Source organism: Chenopodium quinoa, unplaced genomic scaffold (assembly GCF_001683475.1).
Source record: "Chenopodium quinoa cultivar QQ74 unplaced genomic scaffold, ASM168347v1, whole genome shotgun sequence".
Classification (NCBI taxonomy): domain Eukaryota; kingdom Viridiplantae; phylum Streptophyta; class Magnoliopsida; order Caryophyllales; family Amaranthaceae; genus Chenopodium; species Chenopodium quinoa.
The window spans coordinates 871195-886811 of record NW_018745174.1 but is presented as its reverse complement, the minus strand read 5'-3'; the positions used below and the strand labels follow the sequence as shown (position 1 = coordinate 886811).

Genomic DNA, 15617 nt, shown 5'->3' with positions numbered 1-15617 from the left:
ATTTCCTCATTTTGATTCAACAAGTAAGAAAACATATACTTCGTACTTCATTCGTTTTACATTTTTTGCAACTTTAGGGTATTATTTGTGAAATATAAAATATTTTAAAATTACAAAAAAAAAATATATATATATAAAAATAAAATGGAGGTAGTATATAAAATAAGCAAAATATGTAGTTTTAGCAAACCCCAACCAGCTAGCTCTATATAGTATATACATTCAAGTGCACAATCAATTCTAAATACTCAAATAATAAAATAAGATACAGAGTAATCATACAAGTAAAAAAAAAAACCAAACTAAACTTGGGGCATGTTCTCATAGGTTGAGCTAAGGAAATTAGGAACTGAACTGAAAATAAACGTATGAGAACAGACTCTTGGTCTATTGGAAGGATTGCACTTTTTAAACCAGGCTACTATCTTCATTAGAAACACTTTGAGAGTGGGAATCTATTATCCTTCTCTTTCACTTTTAAAGTGTTTGACCTGTAAATGTTGAATTTTAAAAAAAATATATAAGGATTCAAATTTGGTTAGGGATTTGAAATTTATTAAAAATACTCATAGAATATTGAGTCATACAAATTACAGAGTTCTTTTGAGCTGCTTTGCTGAAATCTGTTGAAATATGTTAATACCTATTCTGCTCTCTACTAAAATATGTTATGTTCTGCTTGTCCAAAAGTTTAAAAGAACATAATTTAATTGTGCTTGGTTATGTTTTTTAAAAAAAAAAAAAAAAGGAATTATGCTTGGTTATGTAGAAAACTGTATGAAGAAAAAAAATGGGACCAAAGGGAGCCAAGAAGAGTGTGCGCACGCTTTGTCTCTCTCAATACGCAACCCCATGTGCTTAACCTTTGCCTTCCCTCTCACACTGACATGTGCACTTGTCCCGTGTTATTGTTATCGTTTCTCTCCACCTTTTCTTCTTTCTTTTCTTTTTTTAATTAATCAAACATATCTTTTTACAACTTTTTAGTTTTCTTACTTTCTCATCACAAATTTTGATTTGTTGTATTGTTTTATTTGTCTCCTTGATTTAGGTCATTGTTACTTGTTACTTACTTGAAGATTCCCGTTTTTTTTTGTATTTTTGATTGTGATTGTTTTATACAACTAGTCAATATTAAGTACTACCTTTGATTTTTTTTAGTTGTAATTTTGAAATATTTTATATCTCTTAAATAATACCCCAAAGTTGCAACTAAAAAAAATCGGAGGTAGTAGTTTTTTCCCTGTAATTTGGTGTATTATAGTTGGCTTTTTAGTCAAAAAATGTGTTTGATAATTGACTTTTTAGTCAGCGAAAAAGCTGGCTTTTAAGCCAAAATGAAAAAGCTGTTTTGAGTAGCTTTTTTGTTGGCTTGTTGGCCCACAAATTATCTAATTAACAACCAGCAACTAACAATTAATTTATCAAACACTTTTATAAACAGCTAGCTTAAGCAGCCAATTTCAAAAGCCATTATAAACAGCCAAACATTCCAACTGGTCAAACAAGCTAAGTGAACCAGCCAACCGCCAACAGCCATTTGCCAAACAAGGCCAGAATCTTCTAAATTTCTCTTAATCTATAGGAATAAATATAGTCATGTGGAATTTAGTTTGATTCGTCTTGGTGAGTAGATTATTAATGTCTAACTTTTATAATTTTTGTTAGTGTAAGATTAAAGATATTTGCGGTCAAAGTTGGGTAAAAATGTGCATCGATTTACGAAACAGGAACATCAATCTGGAAAGGAGAGAGTACACTATTCACATATTTAACTTTGAATAGCTTTGATGATGTATATATCGTTAAGGAAAAATATAGTTGTGTATGATATTAAGATACTATTAAATTTGTCTCAATGTGAATCAATTTTTTAAAATATATCATGTGATTGTAATATTGCGTTGGCAAATGTAAAAAAAGAAGTGTTGTAAGTAAAATGAAACGGAGGAAATACATGAGATTAAATACAATTGTATGTACTTGTTAAACTTGTCTAGGCCTTGTTTGGAAAAAGCTTTTAGTTGTTAGCATTTGACTAGATGCTAGCTATTAGTAGTTTGCATTAACAATTTTGACTTATTGGTTGTAGTAAGCTATTTGTGTAAAATTATTTGCTAAATAATTGTTGGCTATTAGTTGTTTTAGTGTATTAACAACCAATAAGCTAAAGTTCTTTCAAAAAGCTCCTCATATGAGCTTATTTCACTTTTGGTTCATGTAGCGAACTCCATTTATTTGATTAAAGCTTTGATTGATCTTTTAAAAAGCTACTAGCCAAACATTCCAAATAGCTTTTTGAAATAGTCAAACAACTCTTTTTACTCCAAGTAGCTCATAACGAAAAACCTCTTAAATGCATAGTACTTCGTATTTATAATTACTACGAAGTACTTTAATAGTTATAGGTGTTATTGATCAAAGTTGAAAGTTAGCAAATAGTTTCTTGCTAACATAAAGATAGTTTCTTCCGTAAAAAAATAAAAAATAAAAAAAAATAAAAAAAAATAAAAGATAGTTTCTTGCTATTGCTAACAATTTACATTCTCTCTTCTACCCTTTTTAGTTATGCATGAATGGTTAATAATAACTACTCGTAGTTCGTAATGTACAATGTATATGTAGGCGGCCAATCATTTGTATTGAAAATAAAGGGAATATAATGAGTATTTTACCGAATTTTAAATGATTAATATTTCGAGTGTTCAAATTACAAGTGTAGCTTATTTTAAAATTGAAAAAAATGAATTATTATTATAAGATTAAATTAGCTCTTTGATTGATTGCTAATAAGCCAAGTGATTAGTGAGGGTGATTAACGAATTTGATGTTTTGTCTTATCCAGAAATAAGCTAATACAAATTCATAATTACATTTGTTAGGTAACCTGTTTGAAGATTGACATTTTGGTTCATGATAGATATAGACTAAATGACTAATTACGTTAACAACCAATTATGAACCAATTTCGTAAAAGTTGCTTTTCAATTTCCGCAATTTACCAAAGTGAATTATGCGTGATGTAAGGTTTTATTTCCCTAACAAGTTACTCCGTACCATACTGCCACCCTATGTAATAATGTATTAATGTTAATAGCCTCAACTAATTTTCTAATTTCATTTATCTTGTCTTTCCAATCAAGCTATGACACTGGTCACGATTAAAATTACGAAAATCTGATTTTGTATCGTGTTACCTCATATAATTTGATTTTGTATCGTGTTACCTCATATCTTACGAGTACAATATTCTGTTGAATTTGTGTCAATTTTATATGATTAGAGTTGCCATTGAATTTGTATCAGCTTTCTATCATTTTAAAGATGTTTAGAATTGTGTATTTACTTAAGTAGAAGTCATAACGTCACTTAAGTGCATATCATAACTTGTTATGGGTTCGAAATGTATCACAATTATGTATTTACAATATTATCTAGTTTCAATCATTTTTTTTTTTTTTGCTTAAGACAACATTGTATAAGATATTTTGTGACGAACAAGTGGAAATCCCACATCAATATCACAATATATATGCTCATATTAATTACATGGTCACATATGCAAATGCCAAAAGTGGACAAGAATTGGGGTTGCTATCTTTGCTGTTTTTGCGGCCCTAAGAAGTGATCTAATCTATCAACAAACCCAAAAGTTAAAGTATAGTCTTTCTCTCTGTTTTTTTTCTCGCATAAATTTCTTTTTTCCTTTTTTTATTTAAGATTCCGTTTGATGAGTTTGACAAAATATGATAGATTGATCATGGACACTTTTAGGTTGAGTATGAGCTAAATCGAGCTGAGTAGATTTCACGTTTATTGATAATTATTGTAGACTCAATTCAATTTAGGTCATCTTCTATTTGATTTTAGCTCGAGTTTGAGTCATTTTCAGACCATCTAATTTCGAGTATCTTATAAGTTTGGATATGGTCCTTATAAGAGTAATTAAGGTGACCACCTAGGGAGATTAATGGCGGTTGAGATACCTTAACAGAATTGGTAGTAGACTAGTAGCCGTTGGATCATGGACACCAAAAAAGTGGCCCACAAAATATGCTAAGGCCTTAGGTAGACCTCCACCATCAAATTATGGCCCACAAACTAATTCATTAATATTTTTTTCAAAAAAAAAAAAAAAAAAAAAAAAAAACCTTTTTTTTATTTTTAGATTTTAATTTATAAGGATTTCATGAGAAGGTGATTGCACTTGGAAGACAAGGTAATGTGATAAACAGAGTGGATAAACCATGCATTAATAACAACTTAAAGATAAATTCTTAGCATTGATTATTCTTGGTTCAAGGAAAGTACAAATCTCAATTAAAGTTGTCAAATTTGTACTTAAATTAGTGGGACGTTTTGTAGCACTAACCACCTTATATCCACATGATATCTTAGCTTGTACCTTCCACCTTACCACAAAGCATTAATGTGTGTGTGTCTTTCAATTTTCTTTCTGACATGAAAATGGGATTTATTCCTTGAACTTTACATATCATGGGAGCTGTATTTGTGTAACCAAACAACTTGACAATACTAACAAAGCTAACATTGTGATAAGGGGCAAAGTTCTATGGATATTTTAGACTCTATATGATTAAAAAAAAGAAGAAGTGTGGATCGTCTTGATTGGTTTGTTTATCCTCTGTAAAGTCGAAGTCAATATTATTTTTAATTGTAGTTGTGTTGTACACTTGTAAACTTAAGAATATATAACGTTATCCCTAAAACTTAACATCATCAGAATTATGGTTGATCTATCTCATACCATTATGATTGATTTATTGTATATTAAACCAAGTACAACTCAAACTCATTATCTAGATCCAGCCTTTGAATTTAGCTAATAGTTTGAGTAGAGCTCAAGTCCAAGCTTAAGCATTGCATGTAAATGATGTACTACAAAATTAGTGATCATAAAACACTGGCTGATTTCTTTCATTCATCACATAAACTTCCACAATACAAGTTCATAAAAGGTGTACTTAAATTGCCGAAGAAAATTTGCATTTTCAAATGTGTTGCACAAGTCTCTACCTCCTTTACACTTTTGATTCAGATAATTTTCCCCTTTACTACTCCCATACATACAAAGAAATGAATAGATCATTAGAAAAACCGGTTTCATATCACTTGTATGCCGAAATGATACTATATCTTATACATTTGGGGTATTAACTACTCAGATCCTGTTCTCTTCGGCTTAATTTCAGTCCAGTTCAGTTCATAATTTCCTTTTCATATAAATAAATCACTTCAACTCAGTTCAGTAAATCAAATTAGACCTTTAATTGTTCAAGTAATCCACCATATAATCGTCATGTTAATACATAACACTTCATATAAATTAAAACAAGTCAATTTAAAATAAAACAAAAATACCATAATTATTTTGTCAAACATTTTTTAAAAGTTACAACCTCTCTTCCTCCAAGTACTCTAAGATCGAAGGTAAATGTCTTTTGTCTTACTAAGGGCTTGTTTTCATACATTTATTTTCAGTTCAGTTCAGTTCAGCTCCTAATTTCCTTCTCATATAAAATATTCATTTCAGTTCAGGCCTTAAATGAGTCAAAACTAATTTTGCCGAACATATCCTTAGCGAGCAACGGGTCGTTAAAAATGAACAGTGAATCTGATCCAAAGGACCCTGGCAAACACCTGGAATACAAGGGAAGGAAGAAAGCAGGGGCATGAGAACAGAACATCCATCACGTGTTCACAATCACATAAATCAGATCCTGCTATTCATTCTTTCAAACGTGGACCAACTTTATACAAATACCCTTCAAATTATTAACCAATCAATTAATTATTCCATTTAATTAATCAATAATTAATCCCCTTAATTTAATCATCCTTGTTAAATCCCCGCCTAAATCCTGTATATACCTTTCAAAATCAAAATCCACCAAATTAAAAAAAAAATTCAAAAAAATAAATAAAATTCCAGCCAAAAAGGCAAAAAGCACATTCCATAAAATCATAAATTAATTTTTTAAAAAATCATTCCCCATATTCACTCTTCCCTCCCCTTCATTTTCTCTCTTCACACTTACTTTCTCTCTCCTCTGTTTTTTTGAAATTCATTCAATCAATTTTTTTTTGAGCTACTTGTTATTATTATTACTAGTACTAAGTAGTAAATTTGAAGAAAGATTTGATTTTTTACTTTTTTTTTTTTAATCTTTGTTGGTTGAATTTGGGAGTGTAAATCGGAATCTGAGCAGATCTCGCCGGAAAAATCAATGGCGAACGGTGAAGCAACGGCGGCGCCGGCGAAGTTAACGACGTCGGCTTCGTTTAAGTACCGGAAAAAGAGCGGCGGACATTCGAGAGTAAATTCGGGTGTTGAAGATGTTGTTCATTTGTTGCACGGTTCTGATCCTGTTCGCGTTGAGCTCACTCGCCTTGAGAATGAAGTTCGAGGTTTTTTTCCTTTAATTTTTTTTTAATTATTGTTGGATGAATTAATTATTTTATTGTTGGCATTTTTGAAAATTTGAATTTTTTTTGGTATTCGTATAGAATATATATCGTGGTCCCGAAATATATAATTCAAAGATCACAAATACTTAGTTCAAAGATTACAAATATATTGTTTAAAGATCATGAATATAGTTGATTTGCTATTGTGTTAACATGGAAATTTGTAAAGTGATTTAAGGGTGTTTTTGATTGTTATGTGGTTTAATGTTTTGGAATTTAAACTTTTGATCGATATTTTGAGAGGCAATTTTTTATTTTGTTTTTAAAAAATCTATATTGATTGGCATTTTCAATTTGTTGCTGAAAATATAAGGAATGATTTTTTTTTTTTCTTTTGATTGATTTACGCGATTTGTCTTTAAAAAAAAAAAAAAATTTGAAATGGGTTTGTAAATTTAGGTAGAGGATGTTCCGTTTTGAGTTGTGACTGCTGAGTTCTGTCACTTTTTTTGATCAATTCTTAATTAAGTAAAAGATTGTTTTTTTTTTTTTTTTTTTTTTTTTTTTTTTTTTTTTTTTTTGCTTTATTAATCGATTTTGTATTTTAGGTAGTTGAATGACTTTTAGTGTTACAATTTTTTTAATTGAATAATTAAGTGTTAATTAATACGAAGTATGGAATTGTTTGTCTCCTTGCTATAATTAAATTAAGAGTGAATATGGATTATTAATTTTGGATCTTAGGTAGATTATGTTGTATTTTATGAGAAATTTAAGGTTAATTTCCTTAGATGGAAATGATTAATTTTATTGGGTTATTGTCATTGAATTGCAAAAATGTATATTTCTATTTTATAGCATCAAAAAGTAACGCAGTATCTATTGACTGAAGAGGTAAGTTAGATGATTACGCTACCTCAGGAATTATGTTTTCCCTATAACTTGATAATGTTATGGATAAAATTTGAAAACTTTGAATAGTAATGCATACTCTTTTCTAAAACAAGAACAATTTGTCAAATGTGATCTATTAGATGGCTGCAACATCTGTTTATATTTGCTTTTTTGTGATTGATGACGAAATCAATGGTTAATTCTGGATATGAACAAAAGGTTAAGATGGTTGGTAAAAAAAATGGTTGATATTTACAGAAAAACAGTATTAACTTTTGATGATAGTGAATTGATGTTTGTTCGCAATGTTAGGATATAATTATGAAAGTGAAGAGAATAATCTTACTGTATGGGAGGACTTATTTTTTCTATATTGAGCGAATACGGAGTAGAACATCATTATACAGACCCTTTTTCTGATTAGCTTTATGTGGCTATCTGTCATGATGACTTTGTGGAGCAATGTAGGCAGTTTAGGTGTTTTAGCTTGTCTGCATATTTACTCCGGGACAGGCAAAGCTTTGTATTGGGTTCAATGGCTGTCAACCCGTCTGGTTTAGACAGTGGTTTAACCTAAGCTGTTGAAAATAGTATTTGGATTTGTCCTTGCATATTAGGGTAAATTAGCATAGGGATAGGCCTCCTAGTTACACCTACATTGGGACTGATAATTCTAATTGTACTTGATTGTCCTTCAAATTGTAGGATACGGAGTAGCTTTTTTTACTTAAATAAGCTGGTGCATGATCAGATGGACACCTTGTAAATGTATCATTGCATCTAATTCATGTATACTTTTTTGTTCATGCTGCAGAGAAGGATAGAGAATTAGGAGAAGCTCATGCAGAAATCAAGGGATTAAAACATTCAGAACGCCTTAAAGAAAAGGCAGTCGAAGAGGTATTTTGACATTATTCTGCCTCACCTAAATTCTTGCTCTATGAAGTATTGCATATTTCCCACTCTTCCCATCTACCCAATACTTGAATGCAATAGGATTTGGAGTTTTGAGGCCAGTGTATTAAAAGGCACTCTGTGTGCTATGATTTGAGACGCATTAGGCATGGTGATCTCAGCGAGGTGTAATTGGTGCATTGTAGGCGATGGAAAAACATTAGTCATGTATACGTGTGTTTTATTAAATTGTTGCTGGTTTTAAGCTTTAATATCTAACTAGCTGTAACCACATGTAACTGCATCCACTTGGCGAAGATTTTAATTTTTTTTTTAAAATTCACTTAGATTCAAAGAGTCATTAAAAAAAAAACAAAAGGCTATCATGAAGGATTGCCTCAAATGCAACTACAAACTAAATTATGGATTAGTTAAATATGGATTAATTACATTTCTAAACTTTGGATGCTGATGAAACTTTGACTAATCATATAAACAGTTAAACACATGGGAGTAATTGATTCAATCAAGAGAAAATTTGAGGAAAATCTAGGGATGGGAGTCAGATTAATTGAAGTGCATTGTTATAAAAGTTTAAATGTCTGTAGCTAATTTTGTTTTTTGTCAAGAATTTATAATATTGTTTGGGTGAATGACCATAGTTTCCCATGGAACACATGTACCTTTGCTTAGGTTTACACCTTGGCCTCCCGTTTTATGCTTAGGCGGTTAGGCCCTGGGAACCTATAAGTGAATATTCTTCTTGGCTTCCATATTACTACTCCATACTTTCACCACAGATTGCATGCTACATTGCTAATATTACTGACAGGCAAATATGATGGCTTCTTCTTGCTTAATGCTTAATAATAGACAAAGTGTTGTACTTTCATGGATCAATTTAATCAAAATCCAATGGCCATGAAAGGATTAGAAATAGTAAGTGAACCATACTCAAGTGTTTTTGTTTGATAAATGAAACCAAGGACAGTACACAGTGAATTTAATAGTTTTCTAGATTTTTTTTTTCTTTTCTGAAGAATTTCATGTGACTTGAATTTGTTCTATAGACAAATCTTTTAAAGATACACTAATAAATTAAAATTATGAAAAAGTAGAATCTAGGTTGGGCTGTAAAACAATGCTTTCTCTGCAAAGACTTTTAATGTCTTTTCTTGTCTCAAATATTTATGCTCTTGTACTTAATAACATCATGTTTGCAAGTTCCATCATTTTTGGCATGGAGTCCTCCATTGATGGTCTACCATACCATTTGCGTTTATTGGTATATGAGAAGTCAGAGGACATTTTTTTTTTGCTTTTGGCTAATTTTGTGCTGAACACCGCCTTCTTTCACCTCTTAAGGGTATACTTTGCACGTAGTTCATTGAGATACATGTTCAGTTTTGTACAAATGAACAAGGCTGTTTGCTGATGCTGATCACACGTTATTTGGCTCTATTCCAGCTTAGTGAAGAGCTTCAAAAGGTGGATGGGAAGTTAAAAACTACTGAGGCTAATCTGGAAAGCAAGGTACCAAGCCTTAATACTTTTAGTCCAAATAAAACTCTATCTTCAAAAATTTTAAGCATAGAAGATGGCTTATGTATGCTATAGTGAAGTGTCAACTTAATATTGCAGAATCTTGAAATTAAAAAGATAAATGAAGAGAAGAAAGCAGCTCTTGCTGCACAATTTGCTGCCGAAGCCACTCTTAGACGCGTACATGCTGCTCAAAAGGATGATGACATGCCACCAATAGAGGCCATTATTGCTCCGCTAGAGGCGGAACTAAAGTTGTCAAAGCAGGAGGTACATCTTGTCCATCTTTTCTTCATTTAGTGCTGTATTTACCCATTGTTATTTTTCTACTCGAAACTCACTTTGTTAAGGTAATTTGCATGAAGGCTGCGTATCTCATCTTTGCCCAATCCCTTTATTTAGATGAAAAACCAGATCTTGTGGAGTTGGAGACACATTCTGATTCGCTGGTCTATTTCTTTTCTAGATTGCAAAATTGCAGGATGACAACAGGGCATTGGACCGTCTTACAAAATCCAAGGAAGCTGCATTATTGGAGGCAGAGAAAACTGTTCAGATGGCTATGGCAAAAGCATCCATGGTTGACGATTTGCAGAACAAAAACCAGGAGTTGATGAAGCAGATTGAAATCTGTCAGGTATACTGATTTGCTGTTTCTAATTTTTTTCTTGTCAGAGTACTCAAATATGCAATTTCAGCTGCTTATTAAATAATATGAATTCTATTAGGAGGAGAACAAAATTCTGGACAAAATGCATCGTCAAAAGGTAGCAGAAGTTGAAAAATTAACACAAACAGTTAGGGAGCTTGAGGAAGCAGTGTTGGCTGGTGGAGCAGCTGCCAATGCTGTGCGTGATTACCAACGTAAAGTGCAGGAGATGAATGTAATTTTATGTTCTTATAACAGATGTTGTTTCAACTTTCTAAGAAAAAACAGCTTGATCGGTATGGCTTGTGCTTTATGCTGATACTGAACTCTTTTTTTTTTTTTTTTTTTTTTTTTTTTTTTTTTTTTTTTTCTTTATAGGAGGAGAAGAAAACCCTAGACAGAGAGCTTGCTCGTGCAAAAGTAAACGCTAATAGGGTTGCTACTGTTGTGGCAAATGAATGGAAAGATGGCAATGACAAAGTAATGCCTGTAAAGCAATGGCTAGAAGAGAGAAAATATTATCAGGCATGTAATTTATTTATTTATTTTTTATTAATGTTATCTGGTTTTCAGTTGACTATCTTGATGACCTTGATAAAGATAAGGATGACAACGGCCTAAACTATGTATCAAGCTTTCACCTTGGTCATTCATCTGACTGTTTAGTGTTTTGGAAATGTTTACTGTTTGGCTGTTTGCTTCTCTTAAACTTTGACTTATAAGGATGACCTCGAGTGGGTGATACTGTGAAAGCCATCTAAGAAACAGGAACCTACAATAGTGCCTGTAGTAGATGGCATGCACCTTGGTTGCTCAATTCTTTTATTTAGTGGGTCTAGATTACTCTTTTTTATCTTCGATTGATCTGTGTTCTTTTTAATGAATGTTATTGTTGAAAACTATTGTGGATATATTTTAGGCAGGTTGTATGTGTTTAGGAAACAAGTTGTTTCCTAATATTGGTTAAGTCGGCTTCTTAATTTGTGTGTATTTAGGGTTTCTGGTAGAGCTTGTATTCTCAGATTTATATACACTGTACAGCTTCCGCAAAGTAATACTAAGTCAATTGACATATTTTTCACTATAGTTTGTCAAAAACATATATATTATTCAAATGATTTCAAAGCTATATCTCCATCATTGCAGGGAGAAATGCAACAACTTAAGGATAAGCTTGCTGTTGCCGAGCGTACAGCAAAAGCAGAAGCACAATTAAAAGTGAGACTTAAATTTTCTTCTTTTTGCTGTTCTAGATCATTCTCTATGGTTGTCTAATACTTGCATTACTTTCCATTAGGAGAAATACCAATTAAGATTTAAGGTTTTAGAAGAAAGATTGAGAGGATCTGCAAGTGCCAACTCTTCTCGTGTCACCCCAGAAAGAAGAAGCATAAGCAGTGGTCGAACACGACGTCAATCTCTCGGAGGAGTAGAGAATTTTTCAAGGGTGGCTTCTAATGGATATTTATCAAAAAGAACAACAAATTCACCATCCGGGACTCTACGATCTAATAGTGTAATTGCATTGCTAAAGAATGCCAAGAATCCGTCACAATCATTTGATGGCAGTGATAAATCTCAAGAAGGAGCTAAGCCATGTCCAATGATGCCAAGCACAACTTCTAATGGTATTGACAAGACTCACAATGGCTCCCAAAGAGAGGATGATCACAAGAATCTAGTTGAAAAAACAAAAACAGATTGTGATGACTATGTCTCTGGGGCATTGTATGATATGTTACAAAAGGAAGTTGTTACTCTCAGGAAATCTTGTAATGAGAAAGCTCAGAGCCTCAAGGATAAGGATGACGCTATTGAGGTTAGAAATTGCTGAAACTTCCAAACTCGCTAATTTTGTTTTATTCCATTGATGGTTACATTCTTTCCGTAATTGTATGAATTCCACAGATGTTATCAAAGAAGGTTGAGACTCTGAACAAGGCGATGGAAGTTGAAGCGAAGAAAATGAGAAGAGAAGTAGCAGCGATGGAAAAGGAAGTTGCTTCAATGCGTACTAACAAGGAGAACGATCAAAGGAACCGGAGAATGAGTATGGCTAGAGGGGTTGTCAATGGTTCTCAGCCACATTCTGCAAGGTAAAGTATTGGGGCATACTGAAGATTATTTTAAGTTAATTATTTTCTTTATATGGGAGATTGGTTTATAACCAGGTTGTCTTTTCTATCATTCAGGAACATTCGGCATATGTAGGAAATGATCCTTGCAAGGTAAAATTACACTCGTTAAGGATTCAGTCCTTGAACTCTAGGATGATAGGGCTTTATTTCACAGATTTCTCCCTCCACAACTCGCTTTCTTCTGACATTCCCGCTTCCTTTTCAAGAGGCTTCCCCGGTCTGCTATTCATTTGTAAAGAGCTGACTTCTAGATTGGTCCACGGAGAATTACATCAATCGTGTATATTTTTGTATTAACAACATGAGTGTGAATCTATGTGAAAGTAGTGGTGTGTATTAGGTTTTTGTGGTCATCTTTCAATTATATTTGATTTTGAAGGATTGCTGATATTCTGTAAAAGGGCATGGTTGCATACCCCAGTTGCTACTCTTGAAGTACGGGTGAAAGCTACTTTGACTTCATAACTAGTTATGGATTATAGATTTTTTCTGAAACGCCTCCAATTTCCATGTTTGTCATAATTGCTTGTATTCGGAAATGAAACTATCTTCAGTTCCATTAAAGAGTTGAACAAGGCTAACCAGAAACTTGAGTTGCAATGTAAGAAGAATTTGCCTACCGCGCAAAAACCCTGACTAGTTCGCAAGTTTGTGAGCTGCACCCTTTGGAGGCTGCAGAAGTGTAGGGTTAGTTACCGGGATCCATTTTTGCCCCACTGACATTCTTAATTTCGATAGACAATTGGTAGTCAGATAACATATTGTAGACTCAAACTCTCGTTGCCTATTATTATAGAGTCAGACTCTCGTTGCCTATTAAACTAGTTTTCGAAGTATATTTCAATTACATATGGTATATATAAGGAATTTCTTGTACATTCTCCATAATTTTTTGCAAGAGCTTACCATGACTATTGGAGTGGGGATTTTACTTGTAGTCAGTGGCGGATCCAAGATTTCCGAGATAGTGTGTCACCATCAATTATTGATCATTTGTGAAAGTACAATTTTTTTTTTCCATGTCTTGTTCATAATTAATTTCAATCCAAAAATTATATTTATATATATATATATATATATATATATATATATATATATATATATATTTCACCAAATTGATTTCAATTCAAAAATAGGACACAAAAATACATACCACAACCAAATATAGTACTTAAGAATTCAATTTTACAAGTCGAAAATACTACAAATAACATGTTATAAACAAATGGTACAATAAAATTATTATATTGAATTAACTTTATGATTTTTTAGTTAATTGATAAGCTTTATGGGGAAATATTAAAATCGGTTGTACAAATATAAGATATAAAAAGGGAAAAAAAATTATTAAAAAATTATACAAAAAAAAGTGAGATAACTTAAGAGACCAGTTATTAAATATAACTGGTCTCTTTAATGAAAAAAAAGTAGCGCAAAAAAATTGCGAAATGCAATAGCAGCATTAAAGAGATCGCCTACCTTAATAAGAGGTCTCTTTGATGTTGTTTGTTGTTACCAATAGCAGCATCAAAGAGACCGCCTATCTATAATAAGGGGTCTCTTTGATATTTTATTTTTTAAAAAAAATACTGTGTCACCGGACCCACTATGACTAAAGGTGGTCCGCCCCTGCTTGTAGTATAATAAGCAACCTGCTCATACAAGCTACACTGCTAGCAGAATTTGATAATATTATGCTTGTATAAAATTAAAAAAAGATACAATGTGTTGCATCCAACCATTTACTCAGTAATAACCTCGTGGAAATGATACAATGTGTTGCATCCAACCATTATAGAGTTTAATTATGGCTTCAAAAGTTCAAAACATAGAATTAAGTATAAGATTGGGGACTAACCTTTTCATTTTTTCACCTTTTGGGGTCTCCTTTTTTTTTTCACCGTTTGGGACCTCATGGGTAAAATCCGGCCAAAAAGTGAGTCACTTGGGTTAAATAAGTGAGTCCCTTGGGTTAAAAAAGTTAGTCCCTTAAAAAGTGACAAAAGACATAAAATTCCTTCAAATAAGTTAGCCTCCTATTTAATGCTTTTGAGAATGATTGATGAGGGCGTGTAAATGAACATATGTGCACGGGGAAGGCAAAACTTTTGCTGTAAGGTTTTGTAAATGAGTAGTCCAAATTAAAAACCGAATTAGAATTAAAAAATAAATAAATAAATAAAAAAACAATGTTTGGAATCTTGTAGGTATTTACTCATTTTAGCATCATTTTTCTCATTTGCTCCATTGCTAAACCTCTGCAAAATTCCTCTTATTCTGAATATTCTTCGTCTTTGGTGGCTCCCAAATATGATAATTCTCGAAGCATTTTGCAAGGATAGTGAAATAAACATCCTAAACTACTACTGTGCATGTTTTTTTTTTTTGGCGAAAATGTATGTTTTTTTATCTGGTTGAAATAGGGTTTAGTATTTTGATTTTTCCCCCCTGATTGCGTCAATTATGCAAATTTGTGTTGAATTTAGATGTTGGATGTGTTCGTAGTTGTGTACATTAATTTAGATTGGAGAAGAGATTTGAAGGGCTGAAGGCTAGCTGCAGGCTGCTGCTGCTGTTATGGATTTTAATTTTTTTTGAATTAAACGGCTACTTAATGTTGCAGCTTTAATTTTTAGGAAATAATTTTTTGATTAATATTTAGATAATATACTCATGTTTTGGATATGCATGCTTAAATTAATGGACGCATGTATTTCGTACAAATTCCAATGAGGGGACTAACTTTTTTTGGATAAAAATTGAAATAGGGGACTGCCTTTTGCTCATGTGAGTTTAAGTTGGGTTAAATGGCCGAAAACTTAACTAGAGGTCCCAAAAGGTTAAAAAAAAAGGTAACAAAAGATAAAAAAATGAAAATATTAGTCCCCAAATTTATACTTAACTCTCAAAACATATTACCTTGAAAATCATACTCCTCCACCTTATGTTATAGTGCTCATTTTCTTAAATCAAGAATTTAGGATAGTAGAATTCTAAATTAAAGTATTTTATATGAAAAAGTTAAAAAAAAATGAGTGACATCTAATGAAATTTTAGAAATAGGAGAATTT

At 32.0% G+C, this 15617-nt stretch overlaps 1 protein-coding gene across 1 annotated transcript; it reads left to right on the top strand.

Annotated features, from left to right (window-relative positions):
• Positions 1-5656: 5656 nt before the first annotated feature.
• On the top strand, positions 5657-13041 carry LOC110710589 (microtubule-associated protein 70-2-like). Its single transcript, XM_021888919.1, has 11 exons — positions 5657-6429; positions 8138-8223; positions 9685-9750; positions 9859-10029; positions 10226-10396; positions 10488-10643; positions 10787-10933; positions 11555-11626; positions 11706-12227; positions 12317-12504; positions 12601-13041. Exons 1-11 carry the CDS (start codon positions 6249-6251, stop codon positions 12617-12619), a joined length of 1779 nt encoding a protein of 592 aa, XP_021744611.1. The 5' UTR covers positions 5657-6248; the 3' UTR covers positions 12620-13041.
• Positions 13042-15617: the final 2576 nt, after the last annotated feature.

Bases quoted from the DNA above. Each gene is read 5' to 3' on its own strand.
- LOC110710589 (XM_021888919.1), top strand. From the start codon at position 6,249: ATGGCGAACGGTGAAGCAACGGCGGCGCCGGCGAAGTTAACGACGTCG. The intron at 10,397-10,487 runs GTATACTGATTT...GAATTCTATTAG, and splicing joins AGCAGATTGAAATCTGTCAG to GAGGAGAACAAAATTCTGGA. The intron at 10,644-10,786 runs GTAATTTTATGT...TTTTCTTTATAG, and splicing joins GTAAAGTGCAGGAGATGAAT to GAGGAGAAGAAAACCCTAGA.